Genomic DNA, 13839 nt, shown 5'->3' with positions numbered 1-13839 from the left:
AGGCAAAACTCGAGAATTATTATTACTATTTATTTATTTATTTATTTTTTTTTTTTTTTGACTATACTTATTCTATCTTTTTTCTAAGGCCTTTCAACAAACTCCCAAAACTGTTGTCTGTTATAAAATATAAACATAGTCTCCATTTAACGGCCTTTATCATAAATATATAAATAACTATTTTCTTAAATATATCACCTTACCGGCAAATACAAAATATATAACATTTAAAATTATTGGCAACAACCTGACAAAAAAAACTTCGACTGGACTATAAAATAAAATGCCAAACTTTAAATGTTGAGAATAGTTTCAAGAGCCCAACAATGATTTATGACACCTTTAAGGTATACCAATGCCTCTCTCCTCTCTTTTTCCCCCCACCCCCTTCTCGTTAGCCACCAAAAAGTTATAACTTTCCTTAGCTGATTATTGCAAGGAATGTTGACCCTAATTCAAGAAATCAACCACCCACAGACAGTGGCAACAACTACAACAACAACAGCAACGAATTGGAAAAAGAAGTTAAAATAAATGTTAGAAAATAAAAAAAGAAAACAATGCCAAAGTTCGACAAAAAAAGCAAACCTCGGCACTAGTCAACCATTTCTACAGCTGTCTCATGTAAAGGCAATGAATGAATGGCCGCTTGTGAAATATTTTACTAAGCAGTTGGGTGTATTTATTTGTTGTAGTACGATTTTTTATGTTGTTGTATGTATTTTGTTGGCTACATCAACGAAGGTAAAACTCAACCGGAATTAGCATAAAACAGGCACACAATCGCCCACCATTTGGCGACGCGACATTTAAATGCTTTGTTTCACCCACAAAACAACAAATTCAAGAACAATACATAAAAATGAAAAAGACACAAAAAAAAGCAATATACATATATATTTACTGTACAAAAGGACAAGTGGAGGAAAACGGGTATGTTAGGGTGAGAAAAACAATTTTTGGAAAATATCAACAAAAAAAAATCATCAACTATGGTCCTTGATTTAAAGTAAAAAAATCCTAGATTATTGGTTGGAGAAACCTTTAAAATAATTATCAGAAAATCCATGATTATTTCTCAGCAGGCCTTTAAAAAATACAGTATTATTGGCCGCCATATACATATATATTCGCTGGAGAAGGAAAGGTGGGTATATTGAGAAAATGAAATTGGCTTGGTGGTCCTTATTTTTTTTTTTTTAACCAACTTGAAATTAAGTTACAAAACTCCTAGATTATTGACTAGATTGTGCTTTGAAGGAATTTTTAGGAAACTCATGATTTTGGCCAGCTGATCCTTGAAAATAATTGTAAAAAATCCGCATTTATAGGTTGAATGCATAGTTCTAGGAAAAACATTTTTCAGATGATTTTTAGAAAATTCTCTTAAAAATTAAAGACAATTGTCCGCTTAGCCATAAAAAAAAAAAATGCGGAGAATTGTGTTAAATTGAGATTTGAAAAATTGTTAAAAAATTCACGATTATTGTTGAAGGGAATTTTTAAAAAAAAAATTCTAAGATCTTCTACAAAACAATGCAATTTTTGTTTTAAGTATTTTAAAGAACGTTTTGACCAATAATCTTGGTCGCCTTTAGTTCTTCAAGGACCTTCTGTTTTATACTTGTGTAGTTCGATTTACGACTTAATTCATTAATTAAATTTCCAAGGTTCTTTAAAGAAATTCTTGAAACAAAGACTTTAATTAAACTAAGCGTTCTTGTATAAAATGTTGGTTGGTCTTCAGGTCCCTGAGAGACTAAAAAATCCAAGTTTAAAAAATTAAAAAAAAATTACATTAGTGAGCCTGAGGATCCTTGAAAATTTCTCTAGAAATCCACGTTGGTTAGAGTCATAGTCCTTGGGAAATTTATTTAAAGAAAACCTAGGTTGTTTGGCCTGGTATTGGCCCTTGGGAAAAAATTCTTTAAAAAAGAAATCATATTGGTACCTCAGAGGGCCCTGGGAAATTTTTCTTTAAAAAATCAAAATTGTTTGGTCCTAAGGACCTTGGAAAAATTTCTTAAAAAAATCCAAATTGTTTGGTCTGCAGATCCTTTGAAGAAAAGTATCTAAAAAATACACGTTGATTGATTGCTCTTATAACTTTTGAAAAAAAGGATGTTTATTTGACTTAAGATCCTCCGAAAAATATTTGTATAAAAATGGTAGTTGGGTTATCTAAAGATCCATGAAAAATTTCTTTAAAAAATCCAGGTAGGTTATAATAAATGCCCTTTGAAAGTGAAAAAATCATTAGAAAAATTCACGTTGTTTGGTCTGAAGGTCCTTGGAAAAATTCATTAAGAAGTCCACGTTATTTTGTCCGAAGGTCCTTTAACAAATAATATAAGAAATCAAAGCTCTCTAAGCTGTTTGGGCAAAAGGTCCTCTAAAAAATTATTAAAAAATCCAGGTTGTTTGAAATGTCCTTGGAAAAAATTCTGTAAAAACTACGCTGTTTGGTCTAAGATCCTTTGAATAATCCACGTTATTTGGTTTAAAGGTCCTTTAAAAAATTCATTACAAAAATCCACTTTATTTGACCTGAAGGTCTTTGGAAAAATCATAAAAAGTTCTTAGAATAAAATTCTTGAGGAATCTACGTGTCATAATCTTTGACAAACATGATTGCTGATCTGGCATGGATGTTTTTTTTATTACCCATGTTGGTTGGTCTAAGTCATTTAAAAAAAAAAATATTCAAAAAAATCCACGTAGTTTGTTCTGAAAAATAAAAATTATTTTAAAAAATCCACGCTGTTAGGAATCTCCTTGGAAAGAAATCTGTAAAAACCACGTTGTTTGGTCTAAGACCCGTTGAAAAATTCATTTGAAAAATCCTCATTATTTAGTTTGAAGGCCTTTAAAACTAATTCATAAAAACACATTGGTTGGGCTAAAGGTCCTTGAAAAAATTCATAAAAAGTTCTTAGAATAAAATTCTTTGAAAAACTACATCTCATAACATTTGACAAACATGATTCCTTGGAAGTTTATTCCACGTTGTTAGATCTAAGGTCCTTAAAAAAATTATTTGAAAAATTCCCGCTGTTTGGTCTGAATATCCTTGGAAAAAAATCTGTAAAAGAACGCTTCAAAGTTATTTTGTTTGAGGATCCTTTCAAACAGCTACGTTGGTTAACCTGAAGGTCCTTGCAAAAATTCATAAAAAAGTTCTTAGAATAAAATTCCTGAAAAATCTGGTTGGTCTTATAATCCGAGCTAATAAAAGATTCACGTTTGCATGTCAGATAGTCTTTGACAAACATGGTAGCTGATGTGACAGTCCTTAAATGTTTTTTTTTTTCCTTGCAAAAATTCTTAAAATTTCGCGACGATTTCCAGTATGGTCCATCATCTACTTCTTGAGAAAAAAAAATGTTTAAAAAAATCCACGCTGGTTTATCCAATATAGTCTTTGAATAAATCTCAAAAAAATATGAAAAGGATCTATAAAAAATGCATGTTGATTTATTTTTTAGTCCTTGAGAAAATTTTTCCAAAAAAGTCCTTATTGCTTGATCATTTTTGGAAATAAATTTAAAAAAAATTCGTTGTTGGTCTAAATATTCCTGGGAAAACTCTTTAAAAATATTCGAGTTGGTTGATAAAAGAGTCCTTGAATATATTCCTAAAAAATCACGTTGGTTGGTCTGCGGGCAAATTTCTAAAAAAAACCCTTTTTAAAAAATAAAAATTAGTTGTTTTTTTAAAGTCCTTGAAAAGAAATCCTTAAAAATCAATGTTTGTTGGTCGGAAAAAATATTTAAAAAAATCTCGTTGGGTTTTTAAATGCTTTTTAACCCAAAGTTGATGTATGAAAAAATGCTTAAATCCGTATTGGTCCAAGGATTTTTTTTAATTGACATTAGCTATTGGAAAAAATCTTTAAAAAATCCACATTGTCCTTGGAAAAAAGTTCTTTAGAATACCTGTAAACAACCCTTTAACAACCCTTAAACAATTTTAAACAAAAAAACATAAAAACATTTTTTTTAATTACTTTGAGGCTTTTAGAAAAATTTAATTGGTCCTTTAAAAAAATCTTCAAAGATTTTACCTTTGAAAATAAATTCTTAAAAATTTGGTATCTAAAAAAATATTTTTAAATTTTTGCCATTCTGTCCATTGTTGCTACCCACCCTATAATATTTAATGTTTCTGCTAAAGAATATAAAATCCCGTGGGTATTTCTTAGCCATGTTTTTTTCGCTACTAGCCACATTTATTCTTTAAAGAAAATAAATGACGTATACACCATTACAAGGGTTTACAAGAGTTGCGGTTCATGTAGTTACATGTAGCTGCTTTATAACTCCAAGTACCTCGTGTGGAAACTACTGTAATATGAATCCATAGAAAACACTCAACTCACTCCAACTATTTAGAAGAAATGAAAAAAGACTACAGCAAGGCACGCGAATTTTTATAGTTACGAATTTGGAAGAAAAGGGCAAGAGGAGGGCATATGTGGGAGTTCTGGTGATTGTATAAAAATCACCTCCAACTGTGATTCATACAACAACTACAAGACCACTTTCTCCTTACATCATAGAGTATGTATGTATGTATGCACGTCAGTGTGTCGGTGTGAGTGAGTTTCATGTTAAAACCCGTCTAGATGCGATGGTGGCAAAAATGCTGTTTTGATTAATTATAGCTTCCTCTAAACACGGAACCGCTTTGTTACTCCAAGTCCGGTGCAACAATAACATCAGCAGCCATGGCAGCTACAACAATGATGACGACAATGGAAATAATGGCATTCTAAAGATTCAGTGAAAATTTAAATGTTCTTAGCATGCAACTTGTTGTAAGGATGGAATAAAGAAAGAGAGAGAGAGAGAGAGAGAAAGAGACAGTGAAAGGAACCTCAAGGAACAGGCAACATGCACTCGGACAACAGCAATTTATGGCCATCACTTAAAAAAAAAATGAAGTTAACTCTAAAAAATAATGGCAAAAGAAAGCTGAACAACAAAATATGTGGTTACTCCCATCTTAACAATGTCGAAGAAGACTTTTCTTCCTTTTTTCCCTCAACTTAAATAAGAAATTATCCAAGGAGAGAAAAAAAGTGGTTTTGGGAAAACTCAAGGATTTGTGATAATTTTTTTTGTATTGTTACATATATTTTTTTGAAATTTAATTAACATTGTTTGGTATGTTGTTTTTCCCCGGACATAACTTTTTGACATTCTGTAAAAATTATTTTTCGACTTCGCCTCTGGTGAGCTGCGGGCAAGAGTGATATGAAAATTACAAAAGTACAACCAAGTAATTATTTCCGCAAAATGGAAGCGAAATTAAATTAACATTCTTAAGGGACGATCAAAGGAGGAAATTTGTTTTTTGGAAGAGAAAGGGAAAAATGAAGAAAGAGAAAATATGTTATTCTTAACCACTTTTACCACCAATAAGCTCTCTATGTAACTCTAGGACTTATTCTTTCATATTCAAGTTCAATAAAAGATAAATAGATCTCAATACCAAATTTGAGGATTTAAGCACTATCCCTTCCCCCCAATATTCAAATTAGTACTTTTCGCAAAAATATAGTACACATTTCCAAAAAACCACATCTATTTCTTAACCACAGAGACCTACATTGACCTTAATCTCAAATTTCAGTATTTCAGCATTATTCATTTGTCCAATACCAAATTTAGTACTTCTCGTACAATTATAGTATACATTTCCAAAATAAATCTCCATATCTCAACCCCTTTAAAAACAGAGACCTCAACATAAAATTTCGGAATTTCAGCTCTAACCTTTTACCCAATACCAAATTTAGTACCATGTAGTACTTTTTATACAATTATAGTACACATTTTAAAAACCACCTCCATAACTCAATTCCAGATACCATCTGAGACTTCACTGTAAAATTTCGGGACTCCAGCTCTATTTCTACACCCAATACCAAATCTGGTACCATTTAGTACTTTTCAAACACATATGGTACACATTTCCAAGACCATCTCCATATCTCAATTCCAGATACCAACATCAAAGTTGGAGATTCCCAAATTTCCCAATACCAAATTTAGTACCACTTAGTACTCTTCGTACAAATATGGTGCGCATTTGCAAACCCGTTCCATATCTCTATCCTATCCTCAATCCAACAAAAATCTCAAGATCATATTACGGAATTTCAACTCTAACCCTTTACCCAATACCAAATTTAGAACCATTTAGTACTTTTCGTACAATTATAGTACACATTTCCAAAATAAACCTAAACCAGCTCCATTGGTTCACCTAAATGCAAAGTGTACTAAATTTAGTACCATTTAGTTCACATAAGTACAATTTTCCAAAACTATGTAATAGTAATCATATTTCCAATTTTCAGAATTTCAGCTCTATCGGTTCACCCAAATCGAAATTGTACCAAATTTGGTACCATTTGGTACTTTTCTTGCACATAAGTACCCATTTCGAAAACTTCCTCCATATCCCAAGGGTACACTCTGCCACTAATGGTAATTTCAAATTTTAGGATTCCAGCACCGTCCGTTCCTGCAAATTCAAATTGTACTAAATTTTGTACCCGTTAGTACTTTTCTTATACATGTGTACACACTTCCAAACCTACCTCTTTACATCGACTCTACTCCTCATCCTTGATTTACGATCCAATTTTCAAGTTTTTAGCTTTAACCGTTCACATGAAACAAAATAGTACCAAATGTAGTACATCTTAGTACTTTACGAATTTTTAAAAAACCCTTTGGTACATCTATCCTGCACTTAATCAATGACCTTCATTCCAAATTTGAAAACTGCACCTTCATCCGTTCATTCCAAACCAAACCGTTCCAAAATGAGTACCATTTAGTACAATTTCAATTTTTAGTACATTTTAGTACTTTTCGTACATTTTAAATACGAATTTCCAAAAACCCAGTCTTATAACTCTCCTACGCACCAAGATTGAACTGCAAAAATTCAAGATTCTAGCTTCAGCTGTTTCGCCCCGGGCGCTGATTCTCAGTCAGTTCGTCGGTAGATATCAGCAGTTTGGCCCATAAAATCAATGTCAGATGGTGCGAAAGTCCTTTAAAATAAAATTAGTTAAATTTTTTTTTTCATGTTCGAAAATGCCCTGAAAAATTATTCTATTCTTATTATATTCTACAACGACTGCTAATCCAGTTTTTTTCCAAAAAAAAACCTAATGACTTTCGAATTAACTCTTTTTCCCATGCCAGACATTGCTCTCTTGTGATTTATGATTGCTATTTTTGGGGAAATCACGCCCCTTATGGGCGTAGCCCACAGGATGATGAATAACAAATATTTCATACATTGTAACCCTTTTTCCCTTGTGCATTATGAATTTTTAATAAACTCCAACGAAAATGACGAAACAGAGAAAATCATTAACACCCGTGACTAGTGTGGAACATAACCCTTTCCCAAAAAAATTAAACGAAGAAAAAAACACCATTTGATCCTTAGCCAAAGATCGGCACGTGTAACATGGCACTCCTTGGCTTATTTCATATGCTCGGGCAATGAATAAGGATTTTTTTTCGTTGGCAATCTTTTAAAACGGTACATAAAAACACCCCACCAACAAAAGGGCTATACTTTTATTTTTTTGTTCCACCAAAAAACACCTTTTCCCTGTTTGCCTCACACCCCAATTTCTGCCACCATGAGTGCGTGTCGTTACAGACAATCAAAGGTGAAACTTAAGGGATAATTTTAATTTGATTTGTTAATAACAATAATAAATTTGTTGCATTTCAATGAACTCGGCACCAAAAGGTGGGGTGTAGGAGGTGTTGCCTTCCATTCACTTTCATTTCATGTTACCGATTGAAAAAGAGAAAAAGGGGGAAATCTCTCGTGGAAAAATTGCATGTAAAACGCAGATCACCGTAATATGCAAATATGGTCGGTCATATGAATTACAGAAAATTACAAAAACAACAACAATACTGAAAATAGTCAAAAAGTCGAACAAATGTAACACTGGAACACGTGCTGTTTTTGGATTCAAACTAAGGGCTGTAACTAATCTTAGCACCTGTATCTTTATGCCTTTTTGGAAAAATATTCGAAATTTAAATTGTCAAGTGTTGTGTAAAGGGGGGAAATTTTGAGGTCCTTAAGGCTATATTTTAATAGTACAAAGCATGTGGTTGTAAGGGATACTTACCAGAACTTGCTAGACGACTGCTGGTCGCTCCAAACATTTGATATGGATCTGAAAGGGAAAGAAAAAAAATAGAATCAATTAATTTCATTTTATTTATTTAATGTAAATAATTAATAATTAAAATAATAAATATAATAATAGCAATAACAATAATAATAATAATAATAATAATAATAATAAAAATAATAATAATAATTATAATAATAATAATAATAATAATAATAAAAATAATTATAATAGTAATAAAAATAATAATAATAATAATAATAATAATAATAATAATAATAATAATAATAACAAAAACAATTGTGTAATAAAAATTAATGAAAAATATTGATAATATAAAAATGAACAATAGAAATTGTTATACAATTTTTTTCTTCCTGTTAAATAAATTTCTTTGTTAGTGGTTTGAAACCCCTTAAAAAATAATAAAAATTATCCTCAATTTCTAGCTGGGAAACCCTTTACAAAAACCCCTAAAAATGAAAGGTTTTTTGTCCGAAAATAGTTTATAAAAAATTCTCAATTTAAATATTTAAGATCTTTAAAAAAAAAACAAGTATCCGACGATTCTACTATCAACGCTTCTCATTAATTTATTTCACAAAAATAAATAATACAACCAATATTAAAAAAAAAGAAAATAAAAAAACCCACACAAATCGTCATAAATAAAAAAAATCATTTACAAAAGTCCCGAAAAAAAATTTCAAAAGCCCAACATTTCGATTTAATTTTTTTTTTCGAAATCCATGTTTTGAAAGTCATTCAAAGTAATTTTTTTAAAATGAAATTTTTCTGTTTAATATTCCTTGAAAAAATTCTTAAAAATATTCACGGTTTCTAGTTTGAAAATTCTTCAAAAAATTAAAAAACACGGATTATACTTACTGAAAGTCCTTAGCAATATAATAAAAACAACGTTTGTTTATTAGTGAAGAACAATGGTACTGTTATAGGCAGGGAATACCTAGGTTTGGAAAAAAAACCACCAATCCTCATCAGTTCCCTTGTTTTTTGTCTGGAATATTCTCCCCAGGAGTTATTTTAAAAATAGCACCTCCATTTCCTTGGAAATTTTAGGATTTTTTTTGTACCCTACACCACATAGTGGTAAGGGTATTATATCTTTGTGCATTTCTTTGTAACATGGCGAAGAAAGCGAGATACACCCATAGTTACTCTTGAGGATCTTCATAGAATCACTTTCTGAGTCGATTTACGCATGTTAGTCCTTCTGTCCGACCGCCCATCTGTCTATGTATTTTTGTTAAAAAATTCAGGCTGCATTTATTATCCGATGGAGATGAAATTTTGCAAACAACATTTGTTTGGTCCAAGGACGAACCCTATTGAAATTGGTGAGAGTCGGTTCATATTTAGACATAGCTCCCGCATAAATCTTCAACCGATTTCGGGTTAATTGTGCACCAAATGGACAATATTTGTATATATTGCATTTTGGCACATCCGACCGAATTTAATGTAGAAGCAAGTACATCATCAGCAAATTTGGAGAAAATCGGTTCAGATATAGCTATAGCTCCCATATATATGTTTTATTCGATTTGGGATTTTAAGTCCGTCACATGTGTAATATGCTCTCCACAAGAGTGATATTCGGCACCAGATAACATATGGAGCTCAAAAATACCACTGTCAGAGTTTATCGAGATCGGACCAGATTAGGATATAGTTCCCATATATATACAGGGTGAGATGAAAAAACTGCAACCAACTTCAGACTGCTGTCATTTCTAAGAAACTCGTCCGACAGCTGTTAGAATTATTCCAATGACAGCTCATTATATTGTTGACCAGCGTGAAAAGCATTTTGGTGAGAATTTTCCAGAAAAAAGTTATTCGTGATGGAGTCACGCTTGATCTCCAGTGTGTGGCTGGAAAACCACAAGTGGCTATCATTAGAGCCCTACAGCATTTAAATGTGAATAAATCTTTTGTGTCTCGTACCATCGCTCGTTACCGTGTAACTGGTAGCGTAGCCCGTCGTCAAGGAAGTGGACGGAAGAAAACTGCAACATCAGCAGAAATGGTTCGAAAAGTAGAGAAGCGACTTGATCGAAACCTGCGTCGCATTGGCCGCAATATTCCATTCGGCAAATATTGAAAAATGAGCTCGGGGTAAAGCCATTGAAATTCCAAAAATTGCAAGAACTTACACCGCAACAGAGAGAAAATACTAAAGAATTGATTCGCTTGGCCGAAAGTGGTGAACCGAATTTGGTTTTCTCCAATGAGAAAACAACATTCCTTGTCCAGCTGTTTGTAAACAAGCAAAATAATCGTGTTTTCTTGCCAAAGAGGTCAGCTGGAAATCTGCACCTTCGGTTGGCCAGCAGAACTCAAGCGCCGGCCATGGTGATGGTGTGGACTGCCATAACTGCCAATGGTCGCTCTCCGCTCGTATTAATCGACTGTGGCATCAGAATAAAAGCCGAATATTATCGCGAAAATATTCTGCAGGGTGTATTAAAGTCTTGGGCACGCAAACATTTTGGCCGCAGACCTTGGACATTCCAACAGAACTCAGCACCATCGATCTCAGCACGCGCCACCCAAGGATGGTTACAAAATGAGGTTCCTCGCTTCATTTCCAGTGCACAATGGCCACCAAAATCTCCGGATACCAATCCGTTGGACTATTGGGTCTGGAGTATTTTAAAAAGCAAGGTTGGCACTAAAAACGAAGTGTCGAACACCCCAATCAAGCGCTTCGCCGGAAAGGGGCCAAAATACCGTAGAGAAATATTCGGGCAGAGTGTGACGGTTTCATTGGCCGTTTGAAGGCCATAATTCGTGCCAAAGGTGACCAATTCGAACAAATCTAAACTTATTCTTAAATTTGATGCCATTTCCGGTATTTTTTGGTTTCATCCAAATTTTTTTTGAAAAAAATGTAAAAATTATGGCGTTCGACTTTCTTGCAGTTTTTTATCTCACCCTGTATATGTATATATTTTTTTAAATTTCGAATTTATGCTCTGAAGGCCCTTGAAGAAATACTTATAAAAACCTTATGTATGTTAATCCCTTAATTGGTTTTTATGCATTTAAAAATAAAAATGCCAATATAAAAGTCCTTGAAAATGTATTGTTTTAGAATCCTGGCATAATGGCCTGAAAATTTATTAAAAAATATTATTAAAATCCAAATTGAAAAATATGTTGGTTCTGAAAAAAATAATCTTTTATAATCCGTAATTATAAATCTGTTAATCCTTAAGAAAATATTCCATAAAATACACTTTTAAAGTCTCTTCTCCATTGAAAATTGTCTTAAAAACCATATTTTTGTTGGTACTCAAAACAATCTAAAAATGTCCATGCTCAGTGATATGAAACTTCTTTAAAAAAAATATTTTAAAAATCCACATTTAAAATATCTGAAAGCCCTTGAAAGTACTCCTCAAATTTCCACGATTATTAAATTGTTAGTCATTATAAACATTTATTAAAAAATCAAATTCAAAAAAATATTCCTAAAAATTCCATGGCTATTGATCTGTGGCAGACAGATTGATGTGGTAGTCCTTAAAAATATTTTCCTAAGTATCCAGGTTCTTCGTATGTTGGTGATTGAAACAATATTCACAAAAATCCAGGTTTGTCGACATATTGGCTCTAAAAGAAAATATTCTTAAAAATCCACGATTTATGGTCCGTTAAACCTTGAAAAATATCCTTTAAGTATTCATGTCAATTGGTTCTTAGGAAATTTATTAAAAATTTGTAGAAGATGTTGGTCTATTGGTCCCTGATTTGTTTTTAAAAAAATGTAAGTCTATTAGTTTGCTGATCCTTGGTAAAATATTCTTAAAAATCTATGATTAGTTATTTTTTTGATCCTTGCAAGACTTTTAAAAATAGTAGTACAAATTCATTAACATTTCGGTTCTTAAAAATCTTTAAAAATTATGTTTGATAATCTTTTGATCCTCAATCGAACATATATTTAAAAAAAAACCTTTAAGGATTCATGTCAATTGGTTCTTTTTAAAAGATGTTGGTCTATTGGTACCTGATTTTTTTTAAATTAATTTTATTATTTTGCTAACCCTTGAAAAAATATTCCTAAAAATCTAGGATTATTAATTGTTGATCCTTGCAAGACTTTTGAAAAATGGTACCACAAATTCTTCGGTCTTTAAAAAATTCTCATTAAAATTAGGTTTGATAATCTTTCGATCCTTAATCAAAGATTCTCAAAGAAATATTTAAAAAAGTCCACTTTTCTTGCCCCTTTAGGTCTTCAAAAATATTTTGAAGGTTCCCCATGTTCATCCTGTTGATCCTTGTAATAATATCCCTCAAGAATTGTTGTGAATTGAAAAAAAAACTTGATATTCAGCTTCAAGTCTCCATATCAGACACATTTCTGAAATTGTTTGCATCTCACACCATCACATCAGCTTTTTTTGTCCAAATGGCAATTTCAAACAGCCGCTCACAAGTGGCACTTGAAAAGAAACAAATACGAGTACTTTAAATACCCATTCGTTGTGGTTGTTGTTCTTGGTATAGACGATGAAGACGACGACGACAACAACGACAGTGACTGTAAATACCATGACGAGGATAACAATTGAGGACGAACGACGCTGAGGACAATTCCAAAAACACTTGAAACGCATTTGCGGCAATGACACATTTAACCAAAAGCGAAAAGGAGTTTCAATTTTCAATTCCAACTCTCAGGGAACAGAAAAAAATATGGGAAGGAGTTCCATACGAAAGGGAAGGGTATATAAAAAAAACACTTCCAAAGTGGGAGATCTGCGTACAAAAAAATGAAAATACTTTCAACGCCAGGCCTGGCTATAAATGTCCTTGTTTTTTTTTTTTTTGGACGACTCGCAATGTAAACGTCAGTTCGGCTTGAATGCGTATTGAATTGTAATGAAATGAAATGGCAATTGAAATGAGTCCTACGTGTGCCGGGAGAGCGAGAGAGTGGTTGGGACTGCTATGTGTGTAGTAGTATTGGTGGTGTATTGTTATTGTTATGCTTTAGTGCCAACAAATAGTAATCCGCAATTAGAGTACTAGCAAATCTAGTTCACACAAAAATAGTAACAACAACAACAACAAAGAACAACAGGAATGTAGCAAAAGCAACAAAAAAAGAAAAAGAAAAACAACAAATAAATATCAGCTATTGTTGTTCCCTGACTTAATGTGATGTCGACCTGTCAAAAGTTGACGGTCACGAGCACCACTTTTTTCGGTTGGCTTTGGTTTGGGAAAACATTTTCACCAAAATAATCGATATGGAATTATTAAGCTTGTAATGCGGATTCGGTCACATGACCAAAAATAGTAATGCATGGTTGGGACTCTACTCTTTTTTTTCGGAACAATTCATTTGACTGGCAGTTCTATTCATAATTTGATGATTACCGTGAAAAAAACAGAAACAATAACAGATTAAGACGCGTGGCTTCATTCATAACTTGCTACGGTGTGTGTGTATGTTTGTTGTTTTTTCGCCAGATTTAAATACACACGCGACCGAAGAACTTCTGTTCTCTCCTGCAGCAATGTTTTGTCAACTCAACTTTCAAAATTTCATGTTTTTGCCAACGAAAACAATAGCTTCATCACTTGATTATAAAAGCCAACGATGGTTCCCCTTTCGA

General features: G+C 32.4%; 1 protein-coding gene across 1 annotated transcript in view; it reads right to left on the bottom strand.

Annotated features, from left to right (window-relative positions):
- The window catches only part of LOC101887735 (DNA-binding protein D-ETS-3), a 59151-nt gene that overhangs the window by 25891 nt on the left and 19421 nt on the right, over positions 1 to 13839 (bottom strand). Inside the window, exon 4 of the mRNA XM_059119570.1 lies at positions 8180 to 8227. Coding sequence (XP_058975553.1) covers positions 8180 to 8227 — 48 coding nt within the window. The remainder of the gene's footprint in view (positions 1 to 8179; positions 8228 to 13839) is intronic.

Source organism: Musca domestica, unplaced genomic scaffold (assembly GCF_030504385.1).
Source record: "Musca domestica strain aabys unplaced genomic scaffold, Musca_domestica.polishedcontigs.V.1.1 15, whole genome shotgun sequence".
Classification (NCBI taxonomy): Eukaryota; Metazoa; Arthropoda; class Insecta; order Diptera; family Muscidae; genus Musca; species Musca domestica.
Note: the sequence above shows the minus strand (reverse complement) of the source record. Positions and strands in the feature narration are given on the sequence as shown.